The sequence below is a fragment of the Eupeodes corollae genome, chromosome 1 (assembly GCF_945859685.1).
Source record: "Eupeodes corollae chromosome 1, idEupCoro1.1, whole genome shotgun sequence".
Taxonomy (NCBI): domain Eukaryota; kingdom Metazoa; phylum Arthropoda; class Insecta; order Diptera; family Syrphidae; genus Eupeodes; species Eupeodes corollae.
Genome location: NC_079147.1, coordinates 309,970,809 through 309,988,600, shown reverse-complemented (window position 1 = coordinate 309,988,600; position 17,792 = coordinate 309,970,809). Strand labels below are relative to the sequence as shown.

General features: G+C 33.2%; 1 protein-coding gene across 1 annotated transcript in view; it reads right to left on the bottom strand.

Moving 5' to 3' along the window:
* Positions 1-7,519, bottom strand: part of LOC129942870 (kinesin-like protein KIF3A) — a 28,335-nt gene extending 20,816 nt beyond the window's left edge. Inside the window, exons 1-2 of the mRNA XM_056051980.1 lie at positions 7,383-7,519; positions 7,112-7,330 (exon numbers count right to left, since the gene is read on the bottom strand). Of these exons, the coding sequence (XP_055907955.1) occupies positions 7,112-7,330; positions 7,383-7,388 (225 nt within the window). The 5' untranslated portion in view covers positions 7,389-7,519. The remainder of the gene's footprint in view (positions 1-7,111; positions 7,331-7,382) is intronic.
* Between the last annotated feature and the right edge of the window lie 10,273 nt (positions 7,520-17,792).

Here is a 17,792-nt window from a genome sequence, read left to right as displayed (position 1 = left end):
GATGTGATAAACGATTTTTTAAGGTTTGTCGACGAGCGAACAGGCAACTGTAGGTTAGCCGAGCAAAAGAAAAGATTAGCTCTGCAAATTCTTATCACAGAAGCTCATCCAATTTGGAACTCCATACGCTTCATATAAAATGTAAAATATCCATTATTGTTCAAAAGAAAAAAAAAACAGAAATGGTACAAAATTAATTTCCAACTCAAATTCTCAAACTATGTATGTTAAACAAAATTTGTTTTAAAATGAAAAGTTGAAAACAGAAAATGAACTTTTTGTACTCGTTTTTAAAACGATCTCATGGCCACTCATTACACATTTAAATATCAAAACATTGAAAAATTGTTCGGTTCATTTATGTTAGTTTTAACTGTTAATTAAAACAAAATCTTTCAACTTAACTTTTTCACTTCTTGAACTGTGGCACAAGAATATTTTAAAACAAAAATTGCAACCCTGTTTGCTTTGTCGCTTTTTTCCCTATTTTTCAAAAACAAGAAACAAATTAATTAAATTAAATTAATTACGTGTTGTCTCCTTAATTCGATATATTTAAACATTTGAATGCTTTTCTGCATTTAAACATACCTTAATGAAAAAAGAAACAAAACAATATGAGTTTTGAACTGGAGTCTAAATTTAACATATACGTTAGAAACAGCTGCTATTCATAAAGTGCCTTACCAATAATCAAATTTAGTGACGACTTAAATATTTAAGTGGACTCTAAATAATGAACCATACCAATAATCAATTTAATAGTCAGCTTAACGCTAAACGTCACTCTAAATTTTAGAGTAGAGAAACGCGTGTTTAACTTCGTGATTAAGGTTTAACGTCATGTTTGTGCTGTCATTCTGGCAGTTGGCAGGAAAAGAAATTTTTCGTATGTTTCTTTAATCTGCTGCAAATTTATTTTTGGCTGTGACCGTGAGCTCATAAAAATTAGCAATCAAAATAAACAAATAGATTAATTTCTTTTTATTTAAATATATAAGTTGTATTGTAAGTATTTAATATATATAAGCTTGACAGAGCATTCAGGAAATGTTAAATGCCACTGGCTATTGCCTTAAAAACGCAAGCCAGGAGCAAAATAAGTTTAGTCGGTTTCAGAAGGAAACTGGTGAACACCCCCCAAAGAACATTGAAATATCTGCAATGCTGTCAGTGGACTTCCAATTAGATAATGCGAGATTTGATACCGATGCAATTCACTCATATGTCTGTTTGGCAACAAATGTAGTAGATAATGTAATAGAGCAGAGTTTAGTTAAAGACGTGTTTAATTTGGTTATTGGTTAACACACAAATAAACTCGTCTCTAAAGTTTAACGTGGCGTTTATCTAAACGCTTGTTTAGGCAATAATTATTGGTAAGGCCCAAAGACAATTTGTATGAGAGGTATCGATTCGTTAAAAAAAACTGTCAAGCTTATGATTGACTTTCTAAATATTATAGATCATGCGTGCTTCCAAGTCTTAAAACCACCAGCCCGACTTCATAAAATGTCTCAACTAACAGCAAACAAATTAGTTTAAAGGGTTTCAAAGATTTTGGCTCTCCAGCTAACGCAATTTATTTTGTTAGCCTCCACAAGCCATTTTGTATAGGTTTCAGTGAATTTTTTTTAAATTGTAGTAGAATTTGCTTTAAACCTGTTTCTATCTAAACAGAGCTGGCAGATTCTTTGGGCCTTACCAATAATTATTGCCTAAACAAGCGTTTAGATAAACGCCACGTTAAACTTTAGAGACGAGTTTATTTGTGTGTTAACCAATAACCAAATTAAACACGTCTTTAACTAAACTCTGCTCTATTACATTATCTACTACATTTGTTGCCAAACAGACATATGAGTGAATTGCATCGGTATCAAATCTCGCATTATCTAATTGGAAGTCCACTGACAGCATTGCAGATATTTCAATGTTCTTTGGGGGGTGTTCACCAGTTTCCTTCTGAAACCGACTAAACTTATTTTGCTCCTGGCTTGCGTTTTTAAGGCAATAGCCAGTGGCATTTAACATTTCCTGAATGCTCTGTCAAGCTTATATATATTAAATACTTACAATACAACTTATATATTTAAATAAAAAGAAATTAATCTATTTGTTTATTTTGATTGCTAATTTTTATGAGCTCACGGTCACAGCCAAAAATAAATTTGCAGCAGATTAAAGAAACATACGAAAAATTTCTTTTCCTGCCAACTGCCAGAATGACAGCACAAACATGACGTTAAACCTTAATCACGAAGTTAAACACGCGTTTCTCTACTCTAAAATTTAGAGTGACGTTTAGCGTTAAGCTGACTATTAAATTGATTATTGGTATGGTTCATTATTTAGAGTCCACTTAAATATTTAAGTCGTCACTAAATTTGATTATTGGTAAGGCACTTTATCTATTTCAGAGGGGTCCAATCGGGTAAAGTTGAGCTTTAGTTTTTTTTGTTAGTTAGTAGGATTCCAACAACCAACAAAATATCAAAGTACTGATATATGCTTTACTCAATTAGTTTGTTTATTTTTGACGTTTAATAGATTCAGAAACAGCTTAAACAAAGGATCCGTCGTGTTTATTTGTAGACTCCAGATTATCGTTTTAAAATCGATTTAAATTCTCTATGAATATATAAACTGAAGTTTAATTTAGCAAAGACAAAATCAGAACTTGGCCCTCCAGGTTGGGGGTTGTGCCGTCGGGGTGACTTCCTGGCCACGTAAAAAATACCTTTAGTTGCGAAGCACCAACAAGCCTCGGATACGGACGGATTCACTGTTGACAACCCACGCAAACGAAATAAGGACACGAACTTCGGATATGTACATGGAATGTTAGGTCCCTTAACAGACCACGTGCAACCGAACAATTAGCGGAAGCCCTAAACTGATGCAATGCAGATATTACCGCCATCCAAGAAGTGCGATGGGATGGACCGGCCAAACACAAACTAAAAGACTGCGATATATACTACGGCGACTGCTACCGAGAACAAAGACAGCGTCTATTTGGGTGTGGATTTGTTGTTGGAACTAGACTCAGGCAAAAAGTCTTGAGTTTCAACAGTGTGAGTGAGTGCATCCCGACAATCCGCATCAAGGCTAAATTCGCCAACATAAGCCTACTATGCGCGCATGCCCCAACAGAGGAGAAAGATGAAGACACCAAAGACATATTCTTCGAGCTCTTGGACAAGACATATGAGCAGTGCCCTGGCTATGACATTAAAATTGTCTTAGGAGATTTTAATGCCAAGCATCTCCCACAACGGATTCAGGCTGGTCGATTTCGCTGCGGGGCGAGACGTTCTGGTTGCTAGTACGCAGTTCACGCATCTTAATATCCACAAGGGGACATGGAAATCCCCTGATCAATCAACCGTCAACCAGATTGACCACATTGAGATCGACGCACGACACTTCTCCAGTATACAGGATATCTGAACATTCCGAGAGGCCAACATTGACTCGGACCACTACCTCGTTGTAGCCAAGGTACGGCTACGGATATCCCGATCCAAGCCAAAACAAGGAAGTACTGTGAGAAGATTCTACGTTAGACGGCTACAAACGCAAGAGACTACCATGTCCTTTTCAGATCGAGTCTCTAATAACCTCTTAAGGAGTCCTATGCTGCCTGCATTAAGCATTGGAAACCAGTGGCAACATTGCCATGCAGCCATCAGAGATGCCGAGTCTGAAGTGCTAGGTTTCACACGGCCACCACATCGAAACCCCTGGTTTGACGACGAATGCCGGCAAGAGCACGCAGCGAAACAAGAGGCACACAAAACGGCGCTGCACAAAAGGACTACAGCTAATCGCGAGCTCTACGAGCAGAAGACGAGAGAGGAACACCGGCTTCTTAGATAGAAAAAAAGAGAGCATGGGAAGCGCCAAAAGGTAAAAAAAACCTCCCAAGGGTACCAGCTCCGAACCGAAGCCTGTAAAGACGATCAGGGGAACATCGTAGTAGAACCGCAGTCGATATTGAGAATATGGAAAGATCACTTCTCCAAATTATATAACGGCGATGACGAACCGAACCGCTGTAAGGGAGATAGAACCACTCAACCTCGGCAACGCAGATCAACAATTCCGCCTACACGACCTTGACGAAGTGAAGATAGCTATATCTAAACTTAAGTCAAACAAAGCTGCTGGAGCTGACGGCATCGCTGCCGAACTATTCAAAGCAGCAGGCGATGACTTGGTACGTAGCATGCACAAACTCATCTGCAAAATATGGTCGGAAGAAAGCATGCCCGATGAGTGGAATCTCAGCATAGTGTGCCCGATACATAAGAAAGGAGACCCTCTAAATTGCACCAACTACAGAGGCACCAGTCTCCTTAACATGGCATATAAGATCCTCTCTGCCGTATTATGTGAACGCCTGAAGCCGTTCGTCAACAACCTGATTGGTCCTTATCAGTGTGGCTTCAGACCAGGAAAGTCCACTATCGACCAAACATTTACACTACGGCAGATATTAGAAAAAACGCAGGAGCTTCAAATCGATACCCAACATCTCTTTATCTATTTTAAAGCCGCATATGACAGCATCTATAGGAAAGAGCTCTACCGAGCAATATCTAGTTTTGGAATCACTGTCAAACTTATCCGTTTGTGCAGAATAACGATGGAGGATGCACGCTGCTCTATCAAGGTTTGACAAGATCTCACCGAATGCATTTGATGTCAAAGGTTTTAGGAAACGCGATGCGCTGTCATGCGACTTTTTCTATATCTTCTGGAAAGAATTGTGCAAAAATCAACTGTCAACACTACAGGCTCAATCTTCCAAAGGTCCATCCAATTACTCGGATACGCAGATGATATTGACATAATTGGATGATCAATGTGTGATGTCAGTGGAGCGTTTTTGAGCATTGCGACGGAAGCGAAGAAGATGGGTTTAGTGGTCAATGAGGGCAAGACCAAGTATATGCTTTCATCGGAAAAGGACACTGTACGACGACGTCTTGGACAAAACGTCACCATGGACAGCTATAACTTTAAGCCAAGGACTTTGACTACCTAGGCACCGCTATTAATACAGACAACGACACCAGCCCTGAAATCAAACGAAGAATAACTCTTGCAAAACACTGCTTCTTTGGACTTAGAAGGCAATTGAGAAGTAAAGTCCTCTATCGAGCATCAAAAATCACCATCTATAAGACACTCATCATCCCGGTTCTCATTTATGGCGCTAAGGCCCGGACCCTGTCAAAGAAAGATGAGAGCGTCTTAGGATGCTTCGAAAGAAAAATTCTTCGGGTGATTTTTGGTCCCGTACGCATAGATGGAGAATGGAGAAGAAGATATAACGACGAACTGTACGGGCTGTACAGCGACACTGACCTAGTTAGCAGAATTAAAGTCCAACGGCTTAGATGGCTAGGTCATGTAGAGCGGATGGACATCAACGCTCCAGCCCGGAAGGTCTTCGAATTCAATCCCGAGGGACGGCGCAGTAGAGGAAGACCGCGACTCAGGTGGGCACCCAGGTGGGAGAGGACCTCAACCAACTTGGCGTGAGAAACTGGAGACAGCTAGCTCATAAGATAAGGACTAAAGACTTTCTCTCCATAAAATTTGCCCTTGCGAAAAGGACACTTGTCAAATTGTACACAACCTAAACTATAGAGTTGTGGCATTGATAGCAGTACAGCAGTCTTTTATTTATCTCATTAACTTTTGATGGGTTACTATACATTTTATACACTATTTTTGTATACATAATATGTGCTGTGGTGTAATTTTGGACCTTCAGTTCAGAAATGGGAAGGTTACCAAATAGGAGTTCGCAAGATAATGATGCGAAGCATTCCTAAAAGTTGTAGAAGTATTATGTCCATATTTCAAAACACTTAATGGTGGTTTCATCAAAGAAATACCATGTTAAGAATATCTTATGGTTAAAAATGAATTATTCAACTCTTAAAAGACATGTTTCAAGGCGCTTCATTCTATGATACAAGATACGATCATGTATTTAAGGATTATTAACGATTTTAACCTTAAACCAATAAAAAATACAATACCATTCTTTTTTATTTGTATGGTTACTTCCTTTTGTTTTAGCTTATCAATTTAATATGGAATTTTTGCGGCACTTATGGAGAGTTATTGTTACTTTTATTTGTTTATTCTCTTCCCAACACACCTTGAAATGCAGGAGAAGTTGCAGGCAAAAATTGTTCCTTTTATTTTGTCCACAATGTAAAAGAAGTGGAACAAGTACCCTAACCATATGATTTCGCGAGGTATGTATACAATACAGTTGTAAATCTATAAACTAGTACAGAAAGAAGTCTGTTTTGTTTTTATTTTAATAGAGGAGCAGATATTTTTTCCGTCTAGAGAAAATTGGTGAACTGTTTAGGGACTAAATTATTATGTTACGATATTTTTTTCTTTTATTAGAACCTTCTCCTGACAATACTAAACAAAACAAAAAGAAGTGTGATGCGATAACCAATTTGTATGTATCAATAGAATATTATATGAGGAGTAAACCTATGATATCTAGGTATCCCTTGTTTCCTAAACAACCATTAAAGTTTACTCAAGAAATTCTGTTTAAATTTCTCTGTTCTTTATTTTTTCGTGAATATAGTGCTTTAAATAGTTGGCAAAATCACCTCAGTGCAGCTTGTAGAATGAAATAAACAAAATTTTCCTGAATTAAAATTCAATCGATTTAAATTGAAAACCTAATAAAATGGGATAAGCACTATGTGTCTAGTCCTGATTGTATGATTTGATACATTTTGGTTTGGTTTGATTCATTTATATGTTAATTAGTTCATGGCCGCTAAAAGAATTCAATGAAACCAACCTATTTTATAAGGTGGGAAGTGAAGAAAACAACAACTTTTAAAAGGCATTGTGCATTTACATGTAAAGTAACTGCAGCCTAGCCATTACAAATCAAATCCCAATGAAATTACATCTTTCAGTCTACTTTCAATTATGATTCTACTTGATCCACACTAGCTGATAAATTATTCTTAAACCACAAGGATACTACACTTCCCGTTGCATGGAGAAATAAATAGTGAAAACAAAAAATGACTCATAACTTTTCACTTACCTGACTCGAATCGTCGCCAAAAACATTATCGAAGAAATAAGTCTTTGGAGGTTCATTTGGTGTTGCATTTGGCTTGATAACAGTTATTGATCTATTGATTTTATCAACTTTAACAACATTTAAAGAAGTATTCTGGATTTCCGACTTGTCCATGGGACGAGAACGAACCACCACTCGAACATTTTCGATTTCTTCCAGATCCACTGGATGCTGTTCGTACTACAAGGAAGATTATATAATTAATTTATTAAAAGAAAGTGCATTTACTTACCGGCATTTTTATAACAATTTTCTTTTAACTTATTTAATAACAAATTATCGATTTAATTAAATTTTAACTTGCGCTCTGCTTTTGTTTTGCAATTATATTCTATCAACTAGAGATGTCAGTTTAGTTGTTGACAGATGTCATTGTGTAGTGACAGCTGTTTTGTTCGAATTCGAAATTAGAGTTGCCATTCACGATGTGATTCGAAGTATCAATTTTTAAAGATGTTTGTTTATTTGCAGAAATAAAATGTTTTTTCTTTTGAAATATATGTAAGAAACCAAAACCAAAACAAATTTAACATTTATTTAGACATATTAGATACATCAAATTTTGTTGGCCTCAATTAATTCGTAAATACAAACTAAACTTCCAGTTATTTTCTTAAATCATAAAAATTGGTATTTTCAGAAAGATTTTTCAAACAAATTCTTAAGCTTATAAGGGGGAAAATAAAGTTTGTTGAGTTCTTGGAAATGGCAGACTCTTTGAAATGTGCCTTGGAAAATCTATAATAGTCTAACCCAGAGTTAAAATTTGATTTTCGTTTTAAACACAAAGCAGGAAACGGAGCTGTCAAAAAAGATCTGTTTCTTATTTTACTTAGAAAGCATCAGAGCGCTCATTTTATCTTTCATCTTTCAAACGTAGCGTGGTCTATGAGTTAAGAAAAATAATAAAATCAAAATAGACGAAACTAATGTGACAAGAAGAGATTATTTCCATGCTCAGTGGAAGGAAACACGTGAGTAGGGGAACACCCCAGGGTGGTGTCCTTTCGCCTCTTCTATGGCTTCTGGTCATGGATACAATTCTCGTTAAATTAGAGAGATGTGGAAGGCGGTAGCCTATGCGGATGATTTAATGCTATTGGTGTCAGGAAAGTAAACCTCTGTGATTAGTGAAATCACGGAGTCAGTTTTGAAGAAAGTTAGCAACTGGGCCACGAGTTGTGGACTAGGAGTTAACCAATGTAAAACTGAACTGTTGCTCTTTACCACCAAAACTAAAGTACCGCCCTTCACGCTACCTCGACTCAACGGTCAAATTCTATCATTGTCTTCCAGTACATATTTGGGAGTTATACTCGACCCTAAACTAAACTGGAAACTAAATATTGAAGTACGGGTTAAGAAGGCCTGTGTTGCCTTCTACGCCTGCAGCAAAACTTTCTGCAAAAATTGGGGGCTTCAGTCGAATATGATTTTATGGACGTACACAGCCGTAGTACGTCCAATCTTAACATATGGTTCGATTGTGTGGTGGCCTGCTCTTAGCAAAGCCTATAATATTGATAAGCTAAAGAAGGTTCAGAGAACAGCTTGCGTGGGCACCACAGGGGCCATGCGTACTTGCCCAACGGACGCCTTAAACTTAATTTTGGATCTTCTACCAATCGACCTTTTTATTTAATACATAGTTTCCTGCAGCGCTATTAGGCTGAAGGAATTAAACAGCTGGTTGTCAAAACCTTATGGTCACAGCAACACAACGAAATTGATTCCCCCAGATATTATCTCGGTAAAGACTGACTACTGGACTCCTACTTTGAGCCTTAGTAAGGGTTTTAAGGTTATTTTCAAATCGAGAGAAGATTGGGAGGATGACATCGTGTCGATAGGTTTTGACACAACAATCTTTACTGACGGCTCAAAGATGGAGTGCGGAGTTGGTTCTGGGATCTTTTCTGAGTCCCTTAATCCTTTAGGCTTCCTGACTTTGCTAGCGTTTTTCAGGCTGAACTACTGGCAATAAGGAAGGCATGTAAGATACTTAAACAAAGCCCAAACCAAAACCGAAATGCGGCTATCTTTACAGACAGTCAGGCAGCTGTCAAAGCCATTAACTCATATCCTCATCTTAATTGGTCCAGCAATGTCGCGATGAGCTTGCGAGCCTATAAAGGGTAAAATCTTTTCTATCTACCAAACAGAATCAAACAGAAGGTGGAGCAATTTACCCAACTGCATTATATCTAGGAAGATATGACCCACGTATAATAAAACCCGTAGAAACGATCTTCTATGCAGGCCAAGGCAAGACATAGCCAGGATTTTTGCGGTTTGTACCGGACATTGGCCTATAGGAGTTCATGCAGAGAAGTTGGGTATAACACCTTTTGCCGTAGTTGTAGTGACCAAAGAGAAAGTGAAACGATAATCCATTTCCTCTGCAAATGTCCTGCTTTGGCAAACACTAGAATGAAATATTTTGGAAAAGAATTCTTTCACGAACTTGATGAGCTATCTGACACAAAGATTAGAGACCTAATCTTTTTTCTCAATGCGACAAAATGGTGCTAACATAATCGCTATGAAGCTTCTCTATCAATCTATCCCTTTCAATCAAAGGTCAAACGAGTATCAAAACGGCGCACTACAGCGCTAGTTGGATCTCAGGCTAGGTTGCCTTGAGATCGCCATTTCTACCTACCTAATGTGACAAAAAGCTGAGCACTGCTAACTTTACTCTTTTCGTGTGATACAAACAAAACAAACGATATTTTCTATTGGCAGACAAATTAATAACCAAGAACCGAGTTTTTGAAAAAAAAGTTTCTGAAAATGTTCTCACACTGATCATTTACACGTTTTCCTTTGACTTTTCAATGTTTGAAACCCCGACTATCAAATTTTGCATTGTATAAGAAACAACAAAAATTCTTACTGTAAGAAATCTGTATATAGGTAAATAATAATAATTGAAAATACTGCAATATTCAACAATTTCAACGTAAAATATTTCTTCTGACAGCAGCCAACAGCTGGTTTGTTTACATTTAGTTGATCACTGAATGTTTCGAAAGCTTTGTTTGTTTAGTTCATCTTTGAAATGCTACTAGTTTAGGACAGTTTTTTTGGAAACTTGTGGTTTACGAGTAATAAATGGGAAAATAGAGTTTTCGATGTAGGTTTTTGGTTGGGATTGATGTAAAAAAAACCTTTAAGAGCCAGTTTGTTCATAGTAGGTTATCTTAAATTCATCGTTATTGGACTCGGTCAATCATCAGATATAGTTTTCAATCAAAATTGTACTTAATTATTTATGTTTTTAATTGAAGATAGGTATTCCTATAATCTACCCTTAATTATATTTGTTACTAAGAGTATCTGCTATGCATGAATCAAATCTGATTAGTATTAGAATATTATTCGCTAATGGTAAAATCAATAAATTATGCTTATCTGTTTTTTGGCAGTTTTGTTCTCATTTTGAAAAAAATAACAATAAAAAGTAGACCAGTCTCTCAAAAAATAAACATTGTTTATCATTTTTCATTTTGACTATCAAGAAAGAAGCTTTAAAGTAAGCTTTAGTGAGTTCTTATCGTATTTAATGGATATGATAAATCGAACGAAAGGGAAATTTGTATACAAGTACTATTATCACATCGAACAGACGTAACTTTTATCACTTGAACTATTTGTATTATTAAAATAAAAACCCTAGAACATGACGACTTTAACTGATACGGATTAAAAAACTAAAAATAGAAACCAAAATAGAACTGAATGTGCATCTGATGAAAAGTATAGGTATAATAAAATAACTAATTTATATAATTGGTTGTTATAGTGAACTCTAAAGATCCCGAAGGCTGTTGTCTAGTCATTTTATATTATTATTATTATTATTTGAAAAACTGATAAGTTAAGAACAATTCCTAGCACGCTTTAGACAAGTGCTGATAATAGAACAGTGCATAATAGTGAACAAATTTGTTCCATATAGCTCTAATCAATTTCATATAGTTAATCACACCCATTATAATCATACAACTATAATAAAGTTACACACAAAATTTTTTATCCATTGATGAATGGTAACATAAATAATTTTAAGCAACTTTTATCTTCTTTTAACTGTTCTTAAACAAACTTAGAGAACATATAACATAATGCTTTTCAAGACCACACGGAATTTTATGTACAAACTTTTATAGAATTATTTTCTTTCCTATTTTGACAGCAAATTCAGAACACTTATAAGGTTTAAGAAATCAAACAGAACTTTCCACGTTAAAATTTTAATGTTTGAAATATGCATAAGGGCCGGTTGATAGTTAATCAGTAAAATGTTTGTTTTAAATTTTTAAACATGTTTGAGTTTATTTTCAGCAAAAGATAAATTAAGTTAATGCATTTTTTGAGATTTATTGATTGCTATAAAATCAGATGCCTCCAATTCAAATTTTTATTGATGGATTCTACTGATAGCCACAAACGGCCCCTAAGTAAGATTAAAGTCCTTACCTATTTGCAATTTTGTATGTAAAACCGTATAAAATACATTTTTGTTGTGCTCGTTGTAAAGAAAGAATATATTGCGGAAGAGAAATATGGGGTCAAATTCTGTTATACACGTGTTTCAGTTTTGGTTCCTTGTTTTTCAATATTTCTGATTTCCGTATTATTAGAAATTTAAACAACATTTTTCATACAATTTTCTCTGTTTTGCTGTCAAAACTCTGAGAATAGAAATTTTATAATAACAGTCCCTGGAAATTCTCAGAAACTTAAGAAATATAAACTGACCAAATTCTTCAAATTTGCATATTTTTAGGATGTTAACAGCTGTCAGATAGCGTACGGTGAGAAATAATATCGTTATAGAAAACTTAAGGCAGTGTTTACATTAAACTTTTTCGAAAAATTGACAAAAATTGGCGATGTAAATTTAAATCAATCATTTTGATGTCAAAACATCGTTTTTAAAATGTTTACTTCAACTTAATAGAAATCAAAATAAAATCATTATAAAAAAGCTAAGTTGATAAAAGTATAAAAAGTAAACAAATATATTATATTACATGATCAATGAAATAAACAAGATTATTTTAAAATAAACACAATTATTTTTTGATAATAATAAGTTTACTATAAAAATTGTAGTAAATATAATTAATTTGAAAAGCTTATACCGATTATGGTATAGCAGTAGCTGAAGCCCTTAGAAGTATATCAAAAAATTAAATAGAAATAAGTATTTAAAAGCTGACCCAACTTTTTGCTACTGCTTAAGTCACACCATTGTGTTCAGGGGCTGCCTGGAGGCTTATCGCCTCGTGCTGTTTTAATAATTTGCAACTGGCGCCATTAAATTAGGTTTAAAACGTTTGCGATTACTAACATGTCGTTAAAATAACATTTATTTCGAGTTCAAGAGATTGCCAATTAAATCTCATAAAATGAACTCTCCTCCAATGGTTCAAACATGAGTGGCAGGACCTTACATAAGGCAGAATTGCAATAATACCAGAAACACGTATAAGCTTATGAAACATGAAGTAATATGAGAAATATTATGGGTTCATTTGTTTTGATAAGAAAACTTGACATTCTGACCTAAATATATGCATTGTTGATGTCTATTATGAGACCGAATATTTAAGAAGTAATCAGTTTTAAACAAAACATAAACAATTAATTTCGCTGACACAAGTTCATTTGATTGATTTCCAAAACAAATGTTAGGGTGAGTCGGAATAATAGAAGGTAAGGTTGTCATATTGGATCCTTAGAAGAGACTTTTTTGACGTCTCATAATTGTTTCTTTTTTCGCCTTGATTATGCTTGAAAACTGAAAGGAAAGAAAGACACAGTTTTATGTGTAACCTGTCATAATGGTTGCTTATGGCTGTTAAAGTAAAAAACAGCTGGGGGGTCATTTCGTAAAACGATAATCGTTAGACGATAGCGTTTCGACGATAGTCTTACTTCACGTAAAACCATAATCGTCAAAACGATAGCGTTTGCACGATAGCTAAGTAGGTCTCGTCTGCTATTAATTTCCATTGATAACTAAGCAAATGGAAGTAAAAATGTTTCGGTGTAGTTTAGTTTTGTTACAAAATGAAAATAAAAACTCTAACAAATACAATGAATTCGGTTACGATTTTTTGCACAAAGCACTAATCCAAAGTAGTTTTGAAAACAAAAAATATTTTTTAAGCCAAGTTATGTTCCCTATTGATAAAATGGGTCTTCACTTTCTTCCCTTGGAGAAAATTAGGTTTATTACTGCAGCTGATTTACAAAAATATCACAAAATAGTTAGCATGTTTATTAACAATACATTTTTTGCAAATTTTTAAAATTTCCCAGAGAGAAAAACCAAGTTTAATAACATTTTCAAGTTATTGAACAAGCATTATCTTTCGTTGAGTTCATTTTGACATTTTGAATATACTCAACGAACTTATACTGAAAACGATTTAACGAGACGATAGTGATAAAGTTACGTGAAGCAAATTATTGACGACATCGTTAATGATAATCGTTTTGACGATTATCGTTTCGGAAATTACGGAATGACTCCCCTGATCCAAAAGCTGGGATGTCAAAAAAGTGATCCACGAATCTCTGAAATATGGTGGTACTTGACAGAACAACTGATTCAAAATAAGGTTGAATTTGAATCCAAAACCAGGGAAATTTTCAAAATTATGCGTATAAAATTTTGTTTTACAATAGTTTTGCATGCAACTGACTGTTGTTTTTATTTTTTGACAGCTATCTCAGTTTAGCTATCCAACTCGCTCTAATAAAATTCGTATCTCATAACATAAAGTTAAATTAAACTATTTTATATACAATTTTTTTTTTTTTATATTTTCTCTTATTAATTTATTCTTGTAAATACTTACATATTTAAATTTGTTGTTTTAATTTTCATAAACTATTTCTCATTTGTATGAAACTACCCAACCCGTGATAGCGTTGCTTAACATATTTTTCCATTCATAAGGAAATAACAAATTTTATTAAATGTGTGTCATTTACATAAATCAGTTGAGAATTTTATGAGATAACGTCTAGTTGACATTTAAGGTTCTTCTCTAAAGATAAGATACGAAAACAGAACGTATGGCAAAGTTATACATATTTTTATTTAATTTCACTATGTTTTATGTATACCCACTATACATTTTTAATTAACTATTCTTGAGAAAATTACATAAGTCTAGTTTAAGTTTCGAACAAACATTCAATTGTCATCATCAGAGTTCAATAAAACCCTATCTAAGTTACCTACAAGGGCACTTGCGAACTCATTTAAAATAATTTTAAACTAGCTTTAGGTGAAAAATTGAATGTGTCATCTATTCCTATAATGATAGTGACAAAAAAAACTTAACGATAATTAACCTTTATTCGGAGTTAGATTTTACAATTTATAAAAAGAAATTGTAAAGAAACAGTAGAGTACCTTTTACTAAAAATCCTTTCCCATAAAAATCGAATCCAATAAATAAGATTCCTGTTTGTTTACATGAAATGTTCCCAAAGTTTCGCAAGGCCGGTTTTTTTTCGTATGAGTTTTGACAGTTAAATTTGAAAATCTGTTAAAAAAAATTAAGATCAAGTTACCAAACACTTCTAATAATTCCGTAAAAATTGTTATCTTTTTAATTGTTTGTGCAATGGAAAATTCAATAGCTTTAGAACTTAATGTACCCCCCAGCCATTATTGTTTTTATTCATAGTTAAATTTGCAAAATTATATTTTGGTCATATTTTTAACTTAAAATACAAAATGAAAATCTTGTTCTAATTTGCTGGTTTAGTTTAATAAACGTAACTTAGGAGCAATTCTGTTTCATTAATACTATTTTGGAGTTAGTTAATTGAATAAGGCCTTATCTTTCGCTATTACAGGGCTAATTAAATCGTGCTTCAAAATGTACCTACGATGCAATCTTTTATGTTCTATTTTTTCAGTTGTAAATGGTACAGGAAGAGGTAATTTTTGGAATCAAATCTTTGTAGTTATGGAATACAGCTCAGGAAGTGCATATAAAAACTGTTCAAGTGGAGCATTTAGTTATTTTTGTTAACGCTCCGATTATTAGTCACAGCAATTAGAAGCAGAAAAAGCGATAACCGCAAATTTAAAGGTATAAACAACATCGACAAAGGGGCTTGAGAATATAATCTTATAAGTTCATTATAAAACATATTCAAATCAATTGACCTTATAGACAGAAGATGAACCTATTTTTTTCAAGTCAATAAAATTGTCCATAAATAAAATCAGTTTATTCTTAAATTGTTTTTTTGTTTTTTTCAAATAAAAACAATAATAAATACAGCAAAATTGTAAAGATTACACTGATTGACAAAATTACGTTTATTTTTCTGACCCACAGAGTAAACAACACTTTTTAAGTTTAAGTATGGTAATGAATTTCAATCTTACCTTTTAACTTGTGTATTACATCAAGTTTTTAAAATATGCCAATGTTGGGAATAACTAAGAACGTCGTTTTTAAGCCTTAGGTATTACACAACATTGTTCTTAACAATAAATTGTATAATAATCTTTGTCTTCTAGATACAAATTAAAGTATTCTAGTATTTTCTTTGCTCCTAAAAATTCTCATTAGTTTAGATTCTTAATTCAGTTTTAAATGGACTTTCTTAGACGTGTAGACTTCAAGAAGAAAAAAGAGGCTGGGATGCGACCCACACTGATAACTTCTCATCCCGTCTGTCGATTTGTCTTGCTTAAAAGTTTGTCTATATGTACTCGTATCAATTTTTTCCAAATTTGAGTACTATTTTTTGTAGATTTTATTTTTTTTATGAAAAAAACGGACTGTTGATTTTTATATAAAAATTACTGAATATCGAAAACAATATTTTCTGTGAAATAAAATAAGTTTGAAGATAATATTTTTAATTTTTGAAAAGCTATTTGAGTCGAAAGTAAATTTTTACCAAGTTTTAGTATTTTCAGAGTTTTATTTGTAAAAAAAACTATCAATTCGATTTTTTTCAAAATTTTATCAAATGTTGACAACAATATTTTTTGAAAGATAAAAGTAGTTTAAAGCCAGTTTCTACGACTTTTGAAAAGATAATTGAGTCAAAAATGAATTTTTATCATTTTTTATACATTTTTTTTTAGATTTTTATTTTTTGTAAAAAATCTGTCAATTCAATTTTTCTCAAAATTTGTCCTAATGTTGAAAATAATATTTCTTATAAGTAAAAGTAGTAAAAAGCTATTATCTCAAATTTTTGAAAAGATATTTGAGTCGAAAACCATTTCTTACCAACTTTTGTAAATTTGTTTTCGGTTTTTAATTTTTTGTAAAAAAAACTGTCAATTCGATTATTTTCAAAATTTTATTGAATGTTGACAACAATATTTTTTGAAAGATAAAAGTAAATTTAAGCCAATATCTCAAAGTTTTGAAAAGATATTTGAGTCGAAAATCAATTTTTACCAACTTTTATTAATTTTTTTTAGGTTTTTATTCTTTGTAAAAAAAACTGTCAATTCGATTTTTCTCAACATTTTTCAAATATTTGAATCGATATTCAATTTTTACCAACTTAGAGTAATGTTTTTTTAGATTTTTTTTTTATAAAAAAAAACTGTCAATTCGATTTTTCTCAAAATTTTATCAGAAGTCAAAAACATTATTTTTCGTTGCACACAATTGTTTTGGAGATGAAATCATATTTTAGTCGTAAAATTTTGGAGGTGAAAATTTTTTTTTAGTTTTTTTGAAAAAATATACTTCTTTGATATCACGTTACAATATATTACTTAAATTTAATTCAAGTCTCTAGCGGTTTTGGTTCGTAAGACATTTAGGGTTAACCAAAATGTTCACCTTTTTTTCAATCTGCTATGGTAAAGAACCACCCACGCAATTTTCTTGAGAGCCCTTTCTGCCTTATTATCTGTATAACAAAATTTATTTGAAATCGATATCTCTTCTAGTTCTTGAGCTATGGCCGACGAAAAAAACGTCGCGAACGTACGGACGTACGAACGTACATACACACGCACGCACAGACATCTTTCTAAAAATCTGTTATTTTGACTATTCACCTTGAAACGTCGACAAATGTTAAAATTTTCATTTTGACAAATCGGACCCATTACAATGGACTTTTTTTGGTTGAATTTTGAAGTTTATGCTTTTGACAACCAATAAAAAAAATAAAAAATGCATAATTTACAGCTATAAGTTCAGTGAAATAATGTAAATTTAATTATTTATTTAAATGATTTAAGAAATGTGGACAAATACTCAAACGGAAGTATTATTAACGCTGTTTCAAAGCTGGCCCAATTTGTATAACAAGCTAAACAAAAATTATAAAAATAGAAATAAAAGAATTGTGGCACTTGAAATTATTCGAAAAGAGCTTTTAAAAATCCAACCGGGTGTTACAATTTCGGATATAAAAAGTAAAATTAAAACAAGATGAGAACATACACCACAATTATTGTAAAATCCAAGTTATTTCACTTTCGACTTTAACGAACAGAAGCTGTAAGGAAGTTATGCAAAACGCAACATGCTTAGACAATTTTTTTTAACTTTTTCTGGGAGCAGATGAATTTTTGTCTGCAGAACTCTAAATCTATTGGACAAAATTCCAAAACTGTGTT